This window comes from Oncorhynchus masou, chromosome 23 (genome assembly GCF_036934945.1).
Source record: "Oncorhynchus masou masou isolate Uvic2021 chromosome 23, UVic_Omas_1.1, whole genome shotgun sequence".
Taxonomy (NCBI): domain Eukaryota; kingdom Metazoa; phylum Chordata; class Actinopteri; order Salmoniformes; family Salmonidae; genus Oncorhynchus; species Oncorhynchus masou.
Window position 1 is genome coordinate 19,949,197 of NC_088234.1, and position 16,117 is coordinate 19,965,313.

At 42.7% G+C, this 16,117-nt stretch overlaps 1 protein-coding gene across 2 annotated transcripts; it reads right to left on the reverse strand.

Moving 5' to 3' along the window:
- Positions 1–415: 415 nt before the first annotated feature.
- LOC135509936 (erythropoietin-like) lies at positions 416–10,492 on the reverse strand. 2 transcript variants are annotated; one of them, XM_064930754.1, is made up of 5 exons: positions 10,417–10,492; positions 4,222–4,352; positions 3,621–3,707; positions 3,254–3,418; positions 416–1,834 (listed from the first exon to the last, which is right to left on the reverse strand). In XM_064930754.1, exons 1-5 carry the CDS (start codon positions 10,430–10,432, stop codon positions 1,691–1,693), a joined length of 543 nt encoding a protein of 180 aa, XP_064786826.1. In that variant the 5' UTR covers positions 10,433–10,492; the 3' UTR covers positions 416–1,690. The 2 variants fall into 2 exon arrangements, with proteins under 2 accessions (XP_064786826.1, XP_064786825.1); XM_064930753.1 differs by lacking the exon at positions 10,417–10,492 and adding an exon at positions 9,943–10,268.
- Between the last annotated feature and the right edge of the window lie 5,625 nt (positions 10,493–16,117).

Below are 16,117 nucleotides of genomic sequence, written 5' to 3' on the forward strand. Positions count from 1 at the left end.
TTAATAAAACATTAAAGTGCAAAACTATAATCCAGTCATTTTTTCAGGTATAGTAACAGTGAATTTCCACTAGGTGACAATAGAATGCTTCATTTGCACAATGCATGTTTTAGGTATGTGAAACTATTGAACCGTGATTTGAGTTTGAAATTTAACAATACCCATGTTTTCTACCTGAATTCATTTGAACTGTTGCTAAGTATGCAACCCCAAAACAAGGCTTTCTTTCAACACCAGATATATCTGGACTTTAAAAGAGAGGCACTTATCACACAGACAAACTTCCTCTTACATTGTTTTCGTCCATCCTTTTAATCTAAGAATAATATTTTGTATTTAAATACCAAATGGCAGTGTAATAGAAGGGACAAAACATCTGAAACAAACAGGAAAAAACATGTACAAACATCTGCACTGTGACTGCAAGACTTTTAATACGGGAAACAAAACACAGGAGAAAAACACTAATCCCGACATTGGAAGAATCCCCAACGTCAGCGACTCCAAAGGTTCCCAGGATTGCGCTTGATTGGCTGCTGCTTGAATGAAGGCGAGAGAGAGGCATGCAGGATGTTCATCATGAGAACCAATCAATATTTTTCCTGGCAGTCATGCTGTCTGCGTCGAAGCTCTATTTGGGTGCTGGTGTGCATAAACCAGACACTGATAATCACAGCATAGCTTCGGAGTTCTCACGTAAGCCCCCTCTCCCTCTTCCGCTCAATCTTTTCCTCCTTCAACCAACAGAACCTCTGCTTCTGTTTCTTCCCCTTCTCGTCCATTCAATAGGGTTATAAGGAGTTGTATAAAACTCATTCAAACAGGTACTCTCTCACACATACAGTACATACAAACACAAAGATCATTTCTTCTACAAAGGGTGACAAACAGTGAACAGTTGGATATTGACTTGTACAAATATCTTAACAACAATGTTCAGTGGTTGTATACAGTAATTATGGTCAATCGTTAGAGCTCAACTGTGGTCTCTAGCTCCTAGTTACAGTATATCTCTCATACTACTATAGTCATGACAGTAACTGGAGCTTAAAAGTAAAAATATAGATCTCTATAAATAAGTAATTACATTAGCAATATATAATACATATGAGGACACTGATAGACAGCAGTTGGAGAAGTGTTTTGTGTTAAGAACGAGGCAGGTGGTGTTTGAAGAGTTTGTGGTACAGGCTAGGCCCCCTCATTCTGGTATTTGATAGGCAGTCAATGACAGTTGAGTAGAACTCCAACAAGGTGTCGTCATGTGCAATCTGCGTCGATTACGCAGGCTTGGCGATGAGAAGTCACATTCCATTGCAGTAGGGGCCACAGAATCACACTCATGCTAAAAGACATACAGACACACACAAAGTGCTGAAGGGTGCCCATTAAAGAGCTGTGAAGCTGTGTATTCTGTAGGCCCCATTCCTTTTCGGTGTGTGATTTCTTAACCACATACTTCCCTCATCTCCATGTTCAAGGTGCTACCTGCTCTTTTCCTTTTAAAGTCCAATAGGAACTGTTCTGTCCATATAGCTTAATTCTCTCCTGTGAAGATCTGGTCCACCCACTCATCTTTTAGAGTTCTACCTGGCAACAAGCAGGGTCAATAGTGTCAGATCCCACCCCCTGCCTCGGGAAGCTCCAATCAACTTGGCCCTGTCTCGGAGAGCCCCAATCAGCTGCCGCCCTAGTGGCAGATGGGCGCGTTGGACAGCAAGAGCTGCAGCTTGCCTCGCAGGAAGTTGACGTGGACCTGAAGCAGCTCTGAAGCAGACGACACCCGCCATGTCTCCTCTCCTCCAGACCCTCCTCCTGATGGAGGGTTGCACTCCTGACAGGAAGACAGGAGAAGAAATATGTCAGTATTAGAGTTGGACGGTATCTAGATGTTCCTACCATCATATCGTTTCTGTACCATACTGGGGTATATGGTATTACCGGATGTACACACAAGGGGCGCTCCTTCTTAAAAAAAATATGTATTTTTTTTTTACACACAAAATTTATTTAGGCAACATGGATCTTAATCCAGGAGGGGATTGATGGTCTCTGCTGTAACCAATAACCTTGATCTTGCCATCTAGCCACTTAGCTAGCAAGTTAGCAAACCAAATGCATAGCTGGAGCCCTGAGTTGGATATCATTTATTTGGCATATCTTAGATAGTTAATTTAGTTATAAGAAGTAACATAACACGCACTACCGGAGCCCGCCGTCGGTATGTCAAAATACCCCAGTATACGGTATATCGCCCAAGCCTGGTCAGCATACACAAAATGGAGTAGCCTACTGGGTTTTGTTCACTTGGCAAAAACCAGAAGAAAACTGTCAGGAACGGCGTGAAACGGGGAGATTCCATTTGAACTTGTCCAAGATGCACTTGTTTTCTTTTTCCGTTGTACAACATTTCGCCACGGTGTATCCTGATGAACACAACCATGAAATCAATATTTAAAAAATGACACACTACACTAGACACTAGACTGGATGGAAAGATTTAAAAACAATATCCCATTGATGAAGGAATATCAGCAGTATTTCATACAGGTACAAGCCTAGAGAGCTGTTTGTTTGATGTCTATACTATGAAAGCTCTGCAGTAACCCTTGAGCCTGAAAGCACAGATGGAATGACTGGAGCTCATTTAGTCTTTCCATGGCCTTGGCGTGTACCCAGTAAACTCTGCCTGCCTGTTAGTGCCCCACCTCACTGGTGGATGTGAGTGTGTTTGTCGTCATTTCTGCTACTATCTAAGAACCACCGCCCCCGAGAGGATTCTCTGAATTTCTCTACCTAACAGTCCCTTATGCTCTTAGAAAAGCAGGTTCCAAAAGGGGTTTTTGGCTGTCCCCATGGGAGAACCCTTTTTGGTTCCATGTGGAAACCTTTTGGATTCCATGTGGAACTCTCTGTGGAAATGAGTTCTACCTGGAACCAAAAGAGGTTCTTCAAAGAATTATCCTATGGGGACAGCCGAAGAACCCTTTTAGGCTCTAGATAACACCTTTTTTCTCCAAAGAGCGTACAGTCAGCATGACACAACTATCCATCAGCAGCAAGCTCCAGCCACCGTGTGGGAATAGTAGTAACTGGGTCATTCAGGTTAAACATTGCGTGTCTCTAGGAATGCATCTGGACAGGGCCCAAAGTGAACTTAAGATAGTGACCTTTCATTCCTATGCATTCCTATGCTTGTCTGCAATAGCAACTTCCACAAGCCCTTGCACTTTGATTCCCTGACCTGGCTTACCTGGATGTTGAGGCTGCGCAGCACCTTTCCTATTCTGAAGATGTTTATGAGGCTGTTGTCTATGTGGCTTTGCAACTCTGTGTTGGTGACGGAGGCTCGTAGCGAGCCAATGGCCTGGTTTAACAGCCACAGGCCAGTCTGTACCTCCTGAGCTTGCTCCAGTGCCTACAAAAACACACAGAGAGAGACATAGTTGCCCAGTTGACCAGAGCCATGTGATTTAGGTTGAAACCTCAATGGCCAAACTCTCTCTATGTGGCTCTGCAATGAGTTAACAGGATATATTGCTGATCTGATAACGGTAGAGCACATTCTTAGGTAGACTGGTTCTTCTTCTTGGGGAGAGAGGCAGACTGTTGTTACTTACATTTTTCCTCTCCCAGATGCTGAAGTCTACTTTGGTTTGGGGAACAGTGACGGCCTCTGGAAGACCACATCCTTCTTTACAAGTCAGCTGAGGGAGGGAGCGGGGGACGGATGGAGAAAAGAAACGGGGCAAGGAAAAATGGATAGAAAATCAGAGATGTGTGAGATGAAATGTAACTAACACCGTGACAATCACTGTAAATAGCACCAGTTCATGGCCAGGGCCCGTATTCATAAAGGGTGAATATGAATGCTGATCAAGGATCAGTTTTTCTCTTAAAGCTCACACAAATCGCACCGGATGTGGATCTCGCGTTCGTCTGCCTAGTGTTCGCGCTGTGTTTTAGGGACCACCTGCTGTAGAGGTCCGACTGCCGTTATTTTTCATGCGACTCTACATGTAAAATCGGTGCACACTCAGTTCACAAATGATATTCAGAGTACTCTCGGCCAGCAAAAGCTATGGGTGTGTCTGAGCCATAAGATTATAAAGAATTGAAAAGGGGGAAGGGGCCGTGATCCCAGATAAGCACTCCTACTTTTAGACGATTTATTAATAAGGGCTCAGACCAGACCAGACATGGATGTGGTGTGTCTCTCACCATGGCTGCTTGGGCATCTCTGGCCTCTTCAATGAAGTGTTTTAGGACCCGCAGGTCACAGATCGGCCGCAGGGGGGACGGTAGGCCTGGTCTGGTCCACTCCAACAGCATCAGCAGCAACGTAAAGAGTCCTACACACACACACACACACACACACACACACACACACACACACACACACACACACACACACACACACACACACACACACACACACACAGAGGGGCTTCAGCAAACATACTGTCAACAGTCCATACCATTATCAGCCATAACCAATTAAACAATCTGTAGCTTAACCCATAAGCAATATGGAAAACATGTTATCAAAGGGGTAAGGGTGGATTTGAGCAAGGCTGACTAATTATATATAGACTACATATGTCTGTATTTGGGTGAGTCAAATGCAATCATGCTCTGGTACTAGTATTGACCACAAGGGGGACTTTGGATATTATTTAACCTGCATTTTAGCAGGGATTCATATTGCATGCTGCATCGCTACACAAGGAGCTCCAACACTACTAATACTGATGCAAAGAATGTCTTTCTTCATATATATATGCCAATGAATGAATAGCTGTATTCAGGCTTTTAAACTGTCATTAAATACATGCCATTGGCTTGGAGCTATGTATGCTAGCCTATGCATGTAGGTGTCATCCTCTCTCTACCCAGACCTCTCTGGTTCTAGTAGTCTCTCCCAATTCTGTTTACATCCATCTGTCCCAAGTTGAATCCCTTTTCCCTGCCTCCCATCCTCTGTAGCATCCCCTCCTCCATCTCCTTGCCCCATGTTTTGAGCCCATCCCCTGGTCCTTTGCAAACCCCCTTTTAACCTAGGAGTAACATACTAACCACCCAGTCACAGGAGCTACCCCTAAGTCAAACCCATACTCTGATGTCTGAACTGCTCTTTCTAGCTCTGACCGTGCTGCTGTAGCACGGGATGTGCCTCTCAGCACACTACTGTAACTATGTTCTCCACTGCTTGCCTCTTCACTCAAGACAAACTAGTGTTTTTCTATTCAGGCTAAGATGATTTAATTTACACTGTAGAAGAATAACTGTTTGAATTAGGTGTTACTAGGTATTCTTGACCTGCAAGCTAACGCAATGGATCAAGGTTACTTGTGATCCGTCATCTAGAACATGAGATCAGACATGGTCGTGGACACACAGAGTGGCTAGTATTCCAGCACAATGCTACTGTACACAGCACATAACAGTGCTTTTGTGGAAATCTGTCGTCTATGTATTCCTGAGCTTCACGTATATTGGCTCGTGTGTTCTTAAAGTGTATGCGTTTTGTGGTATTTCTAGTGACAGCCTGGTAAAAATGGGCTCAACAGTGATGTATGCATTATGGAAATCGTTTACCGTTTAAGAACCAAATGGAAGCAAACAGAGAAAAATTAGAGTTTGTATTGGGCAAATCAGGTAAGTCCCTCCCCGTTTCGTTCTGTTTGCTTACGTTTAAGAAATGTTTATCAAAAGATTAGTGGGAATGAATACACCCCCGGCCTTTCCACACGTTCAGCAAACTGTTCCATAATACTTGTGGTAAACCCTATGTGTTACACATGACTGTTCAATGGAGTTGTTCAGGTCATATAACTGCCTTCATTTTGCTGGATCCCAGGAAGAGTAGCTGCTGCCAAAGCAACAGCTAATGGGGATCCATAATATGGACATCATGTGAATGACCTCTTTCACTGCAGCCTGACTGTATGACGCAGTAAAATGCTACAGATTACAGACTGCTCTCCAAGGCTGCCTCGCGTCAGGCTGATCACTGGTAGCCTCCGCAGCCGTTTCCCCAAAACCATTCTGCAAAGTTGAGTCAAATGTTTGCCAATTATTTGGGTTTAGCCTTTAGTGGTCTAAACATAGAAAGTTGGCTTATCATCCAAGATTTTTTTTAAACTCAGATAACAAAAGATGTTCTTAGCCCATTGATGTTTTTAAAAAACAATGTTGGCTGCGGGGAGGACGAAGAGGACTCACAGAGATCCCTTTTAAGGGTCAAAGAGGAAATGCCCCTTCTAACCCTCTCTCAGGGTCTTCACCCTGTGTACATAAAACCCCTTTATGTTGTCTGTCTGTGTTGTTGTCTGTGTCATACTTAGGGAGGGTATATTACTGGGAACTTTCTACATTTACCAGTAAAATACCAGAATTTATATATGTAATCTATTACAAGACATCTAGTGGTTCTTTTGGAGATCTGTAATTGTCTCTGGTTCTTTGTGTGGCCTCAAATCTAAAATATACTGAACAAAATATAAATGCACCATGAACATTTCAACAGATTTACTGTGTTACAGTTCATATCAGGAAATCAGTCAATTGAAATAAATTAATTAGGCCCTAATCTATGGATTTCATATGACTGGGAATACAGATATGCATCTCTTGGCCACAGAGACCTTAAAAAAAAGAGGTAGGGGTGTGGATCAGAAAACCAGTCAGAATCTGGTGTGACACCATTTGCCTCATGCAGCGCGACCCCTCTCCTTCGCATAGAGATAATCAGGCTGCTGATTGTGGCCTGTGGAATGTTGTCCCACTCCTCTTCAATGGTTGTGCGAAGTTGCTGGACATTGGCGGGAACTGGAAAACGCTGGCATACACGTCAATCCAGAGCATCCCATACATGCTTAATGGATGACATGTTTAGTGAGTGTGTAGGCCATGGAAAAACTGGGACATTTTCAGCTTCCAAGAATTGTGCACAGATCCTTGCGACGTGGGGCGGTGCATTAGGCCGGACACTTGTTCACAACGTTGACATCAGCAAGCCGCTCGCCCACATGACACCATACACGTCTTCGGCGGGTGTGAGGCTGGTTGGACGTACTGCCAAATTCTCTAAACTATGTTGGAGGCGGCTTATGGTAGATAAATTAACATTAAATTAGCAAGCCAATTGTGTGCTCCCTCAAAACTTTGTGTTGTGTGACAAAAAAACGCACAGTTTAGAGTGGCCTTTTATTGTCCCCAGCACAAGGTGCACCTGTGTAATGATCATGCTGTTTAATCAGCTTCGTGATATGCCACACCTGTCAGGTGAATGGATTATCTTGGCAAAGGAGAAATGCTCACCAACAGGGATGTAAACAATGTGCACAACATTTTAGAGAAATATACTTTTTGTGCGTTGTGTGGAATATTTTATTTCAGCTCATTAAACATGGGTCCAACACTATACAAGTTGCATTTATATTATTGTTCAGTGTATGTTGAATCATTTTATAAGATGATTTTCAAACAACTTGAATGACAAAGCTATAAAACATTATCCCATCAATTTAGTGAATACCGTTGGTGTTTAATATGAGGGTTTCAGCGTATTGTTTTTTTAACACACTTTTATTTATTTTATAAATAAAAGTGTGTTTTTATGTTTTATGAATAACCACATTGTCCATCTATTAGAAACGTATGGAAAACATGGTCTGATATAAAAAATGAATGCTATATATGATTTTTTTTTTTAAGTAAATCAAGTATAAACTACCGAAGTTACAACAGATGCCATAGATTTTCTGTTAATTACCAAAACTACTAAAGGTTCTGATAACTTTGGTAAACTACCGGTAGCTTTGCAACCCTAGTCATAACTAAGTCAGCTATAATCATGGGCTGCGGTGATATGGTCGCATGCTTCTAAAGTAATGCTGATTATCTGTGTCACATACTGGAACCCCACACTGGCCTTTGGAGACTAAGAAATTAGGCCAGCTGCAGCAGTGTGTGTGTTTGAGTGTGTGTGTTTGTGCGTGGGTGGTACTTAGGGACATGTAATGACAAGACAAACAAAAGTATGGATTACACTCATATAACCTTACACCCCATTCCAGTCTGAGAGGTTGTAGGTGGTTTGGAAAGAGCAGCATAGCCAACCTCATAACTGACCTCCTCTAGGGTTGAATGTCTGAATTCCACACTTTTCAATCACTATGTTTAAAAAGTTGATTAGTGTGACCCTCCGACCTTTGCCATGGCCTACGTGTGAGACTGATTGCGTGTCCTCCCTATGCACTCACTCACTCCCAGACTACCTCACTGACTGACTCTGCAATGCTGACCCATAGACTACTCTGCCTGCCTGCCAGTCACGTGCTGAGCACAGGGACTCTGGAGTCCAGGAAGCTGGCCAAAGTGAAAGGTAACAGAACCAATGCCAGCAGCATCAAATGCCAAGATTTGACTTCTATTTTTTTGCCATTCTAGGGTCTAGTTCTGCGCTGTGCACTGATGGTAAACCTTGGCAATCACCAGAGACAGAGCGGCAGATGAATCTCTCAAAGGTCACCGAGCTGTCAGTGATGCTCTCTTTTGAAACGATTTCATTCCTACTCTTGACGTTTAATAAATCAAATTACTTCTACATGACATTGGTTCATTCTCAAGGTGATCTCAACACTTCAATCCAATTGGGAAGAGTGACAGGTAAATGATGTATAACAACCTACTACACTGCCAGCCTGACTCTTAGACTGAAAGTGCAAAGTTGTGAGTAATCAGCAAGCAGGTCACACTGATATGACATCATTTCCTGTGAGGATTCCCAATGCAATGCAAAGTCAAAGGGTGGAATCTTGAACATCCTCTGTGGAAATCCTTTTTCTGTTCAATCATCCTTTGAGAAATGTAAAGTCATCCCATTCTAACATTAATCAGCATTACCTGGAAGCATGTCACTTCCTTGCTGCCTCAACATTGCAGTCATGCTACAGTTAACTAACAGGAAACACATCCATCGCCTTACTCATGATAAGTAAGAAGTAACATTGTCAGAGCCAGAACGGCCCATAGGGCAGGAGCCCCTCTCCTGTTTCTGTCTGTAGCTTGAGGCAGCTGGATGTACAAGTATACCCCCTGGACAGGATACTGAGCCGTCTATTGCAGGGCAGGGCTTTACCCCCAATCCATCAATTCAATCATCTAATCTCAGAGATGACATCTCAGAGATGACACCTGAAACCCCACCTCTTCAAGGAATACCTACGATAGGATAAAGTAATCCTTCTCACCCCCCCCCCCCTTAAATGATTTAGATGCACTATTGTAAAGTGGCTGTTCCACTGGATGTCAGAAGGTGAATTCACCAATTTGTAAGTCGCTCTGGATAAGAGCGTCTGCTAAATGACTTAAATGTAATGTAAATGTAAATGACACTAAACACAAGGCTACTGAATTGGTACTCATGGAAAGGTCATGGGTAAAAACGTACTGTACATATGTCAACCATGAGTACCTTCTGGTTAAATCAATCGATCAATCAATAAAATGTATTTTAAAAAAACTACACAAAATCCCAAACTATTTGAGCTGGAACGGCGGAGATATTGAGCGCCCATGCGCCGCCTCACTAGACTATAGATATAGGGGACTTTACGCACGTAGTTGACCCATTCTCTGTCAAAACCTGGATGTGAAAATAAACTACTTTTACTGTATTAAAGTTCCTTTATGAAAGCATAATTTGAAAGCCAATATCAAAACGTGGTTTAAACGCTGATATTTACATTTAGCAGACGCTCTTATTCAGAGTGACTATGGTTACGTTCCTTGCCCGAGGGCACATCGACAGTTTTTCGGCTTCACATTATTTGGGCTGTATAATATGTATAGCCTCCTTATTAGTTGTACCAGAAAATGTGACTATAGCAGCCTATTTCGTTTAGAGCATACCAAGTAATTAGAAAACGGTCTTACCTCGACTTGAATTGTGGAACATTCGCAAAGCAATGATGTGTCGTTTAAACACATTGCGCGAAATAATAACATCTGTTCACCCACTCCTCAACATGCAAAAGCCAACGGTCCATTAAAAATTCCCAACCATGCCCAGTGTACTGGTCCTCATTCTCCAGGTGCTGAATGTGAGGAGCTTAGTGCTGTAGCTGCGTCTACCAGTCAGAGCCAAATATAGGCTACAGTAGCCTCCTCGCCGGAGCAACGATCTATCAGGCTTTTCGTCACTGCTTTGGCAAGTCACTAAAACGTGTATTTACCTCCCCTCAGCAAAGCGATAAGGCCATACAGCCGATTGGGATGAGCGCACGCTCTTCAGGCCTACGCATCAACACAGACAAGAGCTATAAAACGCCAACTCAGGTAGTCCTTTGCCAAACCATGAAAATATTCAACTTCAGGAGAATAAAACTAAAAGCATTACTAGTTACTCACTGGGTGGCAACTCCATATCGGAATCTGCATAGTCCCTCACAGGATCCTCGCCGTTTCGCACATTGGCCCGTCTATTGCCCACTAATTGCAACTCGAAGCTCTTTTATGGATTGTCCCTGGGCTATCCGGTAGGTGTTTCTACAACTGAGATTTTTTTTAAATTGATGACAATGAAAATAAAGTTACATTGTCCTGTGATGACTATCTGAACGACTTCCTTTGTTTTGGGACATTTATTGTATTATATTGTCATCCAAATAATATCCATGTTTTCAAACAATAGTCCCCAAATGTAAATAATGTTATGTAAATAATGTTAATAATGTTAAGTGTGCCAGAAGTGCCGGTGCGCCATGGTGCGCTGACAGCCTAGAACATTACCAAATTAAATAGCCTTGTCCTAGATTGTTACTTTAATAATGCCGTTATTTGCCTGTTGATTGCATTCCTCAGAGGCCTTTAGCGTCAACATCTTAGAGCTTTGTTGAGACGCAAACAACCCCCACCCAGTTTTGTTGGCGCAAGTCGCTAGCGTTTGTCTTCCCGACTTGTAGCTTGCTGTCTAGGAGACACAGCCACGCGTGGCGGGGGTGGGGAGGCTTGGAGCCCTCCGAGGTTCCTGTCCAAATACACTATATATACAAAAGTATGTGGACACCCCTACAAATGAGTGGATTCGGCTATTTCAGCCACACCGTTGCTGACAGGTGTATAAAATCATGCACACAGCCATGCAATCTCCATAAACACACTTAGGCAGTAAAATTACTTTTAAAGTGGAACCTTCATAGGATGCCACATTTCCAACAAGTCAGTTGTTCACATTTCTGCCCTGCTAGAGCTGCCCCAGTCAACTGTAAGTGCTGTTGTTTTGAAGTGGAAGCGTCTAAGAGAAACAATGGCTCAGCACCCAAGTGGTAGGCCACACCACCTCACAGAATAGGACCGGCGAGTGCTGAAGTGTGTAAAAATCATCTGTCCTCGGCTGCAACATTCACTACGAGTTCCAAACTGCTCCTGGGAGTAAAGTCAGCACAATAACTGTTCGCCAGGAGCTTGATGAAATGGGTTTCCATGGCCGAGCAGCCGCACACAAACCTAAGATCACCATGTGCAATGCCAAGGGTCGGCTGGAGTGGTTTAAAGCTCCCCACCATTGGACTCTGGAGCAGAGGAAACGCGTTCCCTGGAGTGACGATACATGCTTCACCATCTGCCAATCCGACAGATGAATCTGGGTTTGGAGGATGCCAAGAGAACACTAACTGCCCAAATGCACAGTGCCAACTGTAAAGTATGGTTGAGGAGGAATAATGGTCTGGGGCAGTTTTTCATGGTTCCGGATAGGCCCCTTAGTTCCAGTGAAGGGAAATCTTAACACTACAGCATACATTGTAGACGATCCTGTGCTTCCAACTTTGTAGCAACAGATTGGGGAAGGCCCTTTACTGTTTCAGCATGGCAAAGCCCCTGTGCACAAAGCAAGGTCCATACAGAAATGGTTTGTCGAGATCAGTGTGGAAGAACTTGACAGGCCTGCACAGAGCCCTAACCTCAACCCCCCGGACACCTTTGGGATGAAATAGAATGCCTGACCTCATTAATGTTCTTGTGGCTGAATGGAAGCAAGCCCCCACAGCAATGTTCCAACATCAAAAGGGGAGAGGCTGTTATAGCAGCAGAGGGGAGATCAACTCCATATTAATGCTCATGATTTTGGAATGAGATGTTCGGCGAGCATGTGTCCACATACACTACATGATCAAAAGTATGTTGGTCACTGTCCTGCACGTTCACAGAAACAGGTGACATATTAGCAGGGGGACCAATGTCAATTTCTTTGCTCTCAGATGTAGGAGTTGATGATCCCCTTCTCATTCAACATCAACATGTTAGATATTGGGGGTTGGTGGGGGTTAAAAAAAACATATACATGACCAAACAAGAAGACCTAATTTGGTAGTGTGCACTGTAAAACACTATTTAATATTCTCTCACGTGATGTAAGACCTGAGGTCCTGTGTTGGCTCCCCTAGATAAATGCCTAGGCTTTAGCTCAATGGGCTAACATAGTTTTCATGTGGATATAGACTAAGACCATGATTTGATATACAGCCAATCACAGAAGGAGGTCCAAATAGTTTCCTTCTGGTTTGGACTTGGGTTATTGAATAGAGCCTTGTACATAAGCCCTACATTTGATAAAAACATTTTTTACCTTTATTTTACTAGGCAAGTCAGTTAAGAACAAATTCTTATTTTCAATGACGGCCTAGGAACAGTGGGTTAACTGCCTGTTCAGGGGCAGAACGGCAGATTTAAGACTATATATGGTTTCATTAAGAAACCGTAATGACATGGTTGTTGCTCAGAACGCCGCCAAATCGTTTGACATGTAGTATGCATAGTATTTGATGTATAGTACGTATAGTATTTGATGCATGTTTGCAGATGGCATTCTTAGAAACGTTTCCTGCTGGTTTTGTTCCCTTGTGTTAGTTACAATGAAACAAGTACTCCGCCCTAGTAGTTCTGTTCACTCTGAAGGGAGTTTTTGTAGGATGGCTTAATTACTCCTCTTCATTCCTAGAATAATAGAAGGCCTTTTAAAGAGTTCCCCTTTTAGTGGACAATGAGATCCTTTTACGTCACAGAGGAAGTAGTGGTATGTTTGAATGTGCCCTATCAGGTGTCACTGACGCTTAGCGGATCACACTGCCTTACTTAAAGAAATACAGGGAAACCCGATACTGTAGACATACATGTTCACGTACATTCTATACTGTACAAACGTACTGTAAATGCACCCGCATACATGCACGTACACACACAGCGACTATGCTCGGGCACCACGGGCCAGCTGGTCTACAAGAATACTCCCAGTGTTCTGTGAAACATCTTCTGGGTAAATTAGTCAAACTACACAAGTCATTCAGGGTTGGTGTTGTGTTTTGGCTAATAAATGTACTAAAAAGAGAATCAAATGGAAATTTCAACTTTCAAATGGTACCACAAAAATGGTTGGAGATCTACACATCAGAGAATGTTGACATGAATGGGAATATCTGCTCTTTTAAATTATACTATCAAGCCTCAATATGAAACCTGTTGAAATCGTATAAATATAAATAATAGAATACACATTTAAGTTGACATTTGGCGTTAGGTGGACTGGTGGCGATCTTTGTGGTATTAATTAGAAGTTAACATTTTAATTACATTTCAATGGTGTACCAGCTCAATTGCAGTGGTATGAAAGGATAGGCCCATTCTATTAAATATTTTTCTATATAATACCCCGTAGTCAAGAGCTTGTTGTGTCAGAAACCTTAGATGTTGTGAAGTAGGGTCTAAGCTGCATCTGCGAATATGAAAAGAATCTGACTACACTTTTTTACATATATGACATTAAATGTTCATTGAAAGACTTTCCCCCAAGATATTATAAAATAGTTTGACAACTCTGTTTGTTAATGATAAACTCAACCATTCATCCTTTCCAGTGACAAAGACATGGATGTCTAATGGTATGGTCAACTTTGAGGGTAAACATTGAGCACCTTTATCTCCTGAATATCTTGGCATTCAGGTCCAATCAAATTGATTGAATCAAATAGATTTACCCTTAAAGCTGAAATTTGTAACTTTTTGGGGCGACCTGACCAAATTCACATAGAAATTTGAGTTATACATCTGCCATTCTCATTAAATGCAAGTCTAAGAAGCAGTAGATCTGTTTTATGTGCACTATTTCTATGTTTCCCAAGCTTAAAGATGCACTATGCAGACATCAATCCACCATTTCCTGGTTGCTCTGTCACAATTTGTAGACTTGTTTACGTTCTGCTGTGCGTTTGGTTGCTAACCTTATTTTTCCAACTTTACGGTTTCTACTTTCTAATTACCGTTTATATTTTTTGTTTTACACTCGCTCAAATTTTTACATTCAACTTTTTCACTCCGGACGCTTTATCTAGATGTGGTATGTCAGGACCTCCACCACCCAACGCTAAGTAGTAACATTAACATGATGCCTTCTAATTGCAGTCGCTGTACTCATAATATACAGGAGAACGATTGCCTTACAGCGAGATAGCTGTGCTGCTAGCTTCAGACGCAATCGTTAGGCAAGGGTAATTTAAGTGTAGGAAAGGATGAAATGGAGTCTGTGCCACCAGTAAGTACAGATAGTAGTATAAATCCCCTCGCACGGCCCCCGCAGCCGGACAACTTTCTCATGGCTCCTGGAAGGAATGCTAAAGGAATGCTTAAATGGTGTCGCTCATAAGCCGACAGAAACATTCAACCGGTTCTGGCGACTCCATTACACGCAGTATTAGACTTAAAACAAATCATCCAGCGATCATAGACTGTTTACCGGGGGGCAGGGCTACCGACGTTAAGGCTAATCTGAAGATGGTGCTGGCTAAAGCTAAAACTGGTGAGTGTAGAGAGTATAGGGATAATGTTATCCACGTCGGCACCAACGATGTTAGGATGAAACAGTCAGAGGTCACCAAGAGCAACATAGCTTCAGCGTGTAAATCAGCTAGAAAGATGTCGGCATCGAGTAATTGCCTCTGGCCCCCTCCCAGTTATGGGGAGTGATGAGCTCTACAGCAGAGTCTCACAACTCAATCGCTGGTTGAAAACTGTTTTCTGCCCCTCCCAAAATATAGAATTTGTAGATAATTGGTCCTCCTTCTGGGACTCACCCACAAACAGGACCAAGCCTGGCCTGTTGAGGAGTGACGGACTCCATCCTAGCTGGAGGGGTGCTCTCATCTTATCTACGTACATAGACGGGGCTCTAACTCCCCTAGCCCCACAATGAGATAGGGTGCAGGCCAGACAGCAGGCTGTTAGCCAGCCTGACAGCTTAGTGGAGTCTGCCACTAGCACAGTCAGTGTAGTCAGCTCAGCTATCCCCATTGAGACCGTGTCTGTGCCTTGACCTAGGTTGGGAAAAACTAAACATGCTTTAGCAATCTCACTGGAATAAAGACCTCCTCCATTCCTGCCATTATTGAACGAGATTGGGATACCTCACATCTCAAAATAGGGTTACGTAATGTTAGATCCCTCACTTCCAAGGCAGTTATTATCAATGAACTAATCACTGATCATAATCTTGATGTGATTGGCCTGACTGAAATATGGCTTAAGCCTGATGAATTTACTGTGTTATACACTAGTGACCATATCCCCCGCGCATCCCGCAAAGGCAGAGGTGTTGCTAACATTTATGATAGCAAATTTCAATTTACAAAAACATTTGTCTTTTGAGCTTCTAGTCATGAAATCTATGCAGCCTACTCAATCACTTTTTATAGCTACTGTTTACAGGCCTCCTGGGCCATATACAGCGTTCCTCACTGAGTTCCCTGAATTCCTATCGGACCTTGTAGTCATGGCAGATTTTATTCTACTTTTTGGTGACTAAAATCCACATGGAAAAGTCTGTGTTTCAGACATAAGGAAGTGCATGGCTGCAAATGTTCTACTTTTAAACTCGGACAAAACAGAGATGCTTGTTCTAGGTCCCAAGAAACAAAGATAACTTCTGTTGAATCTGACAACTAATCTTGATGGTTGTAATGCCGTCTTAAATAAAACTGTGAAGGACCTCGGCGTTACTCTGGACCCTGATCTCTCTTTTAACAAACATATCAAGACTGTTTCAAGGACAGCTTCTTTCAAT

Coding starts and splice junctions, on each gene's coding strand:
- LOC135509936 (XM_064930753.1), bottom strand. CDS start 9,964: ATGTTCCACAATTCAAGTCGAG. Junction 4,353..9,942: donor GTTCCACAATTCAAGTCGAG/GTAAGACCGTTT, acceptor GTGTGTGTGTAG/GACTCTTTACGTTGCTGCTG. Junction 1,835..3,253: donor TGCGCAGCCTCAACATCCAG/GTAAGCCAGGTC, acceptor TCTTCCTGTCAG/GAGTGCAACCCTCCATCAGG.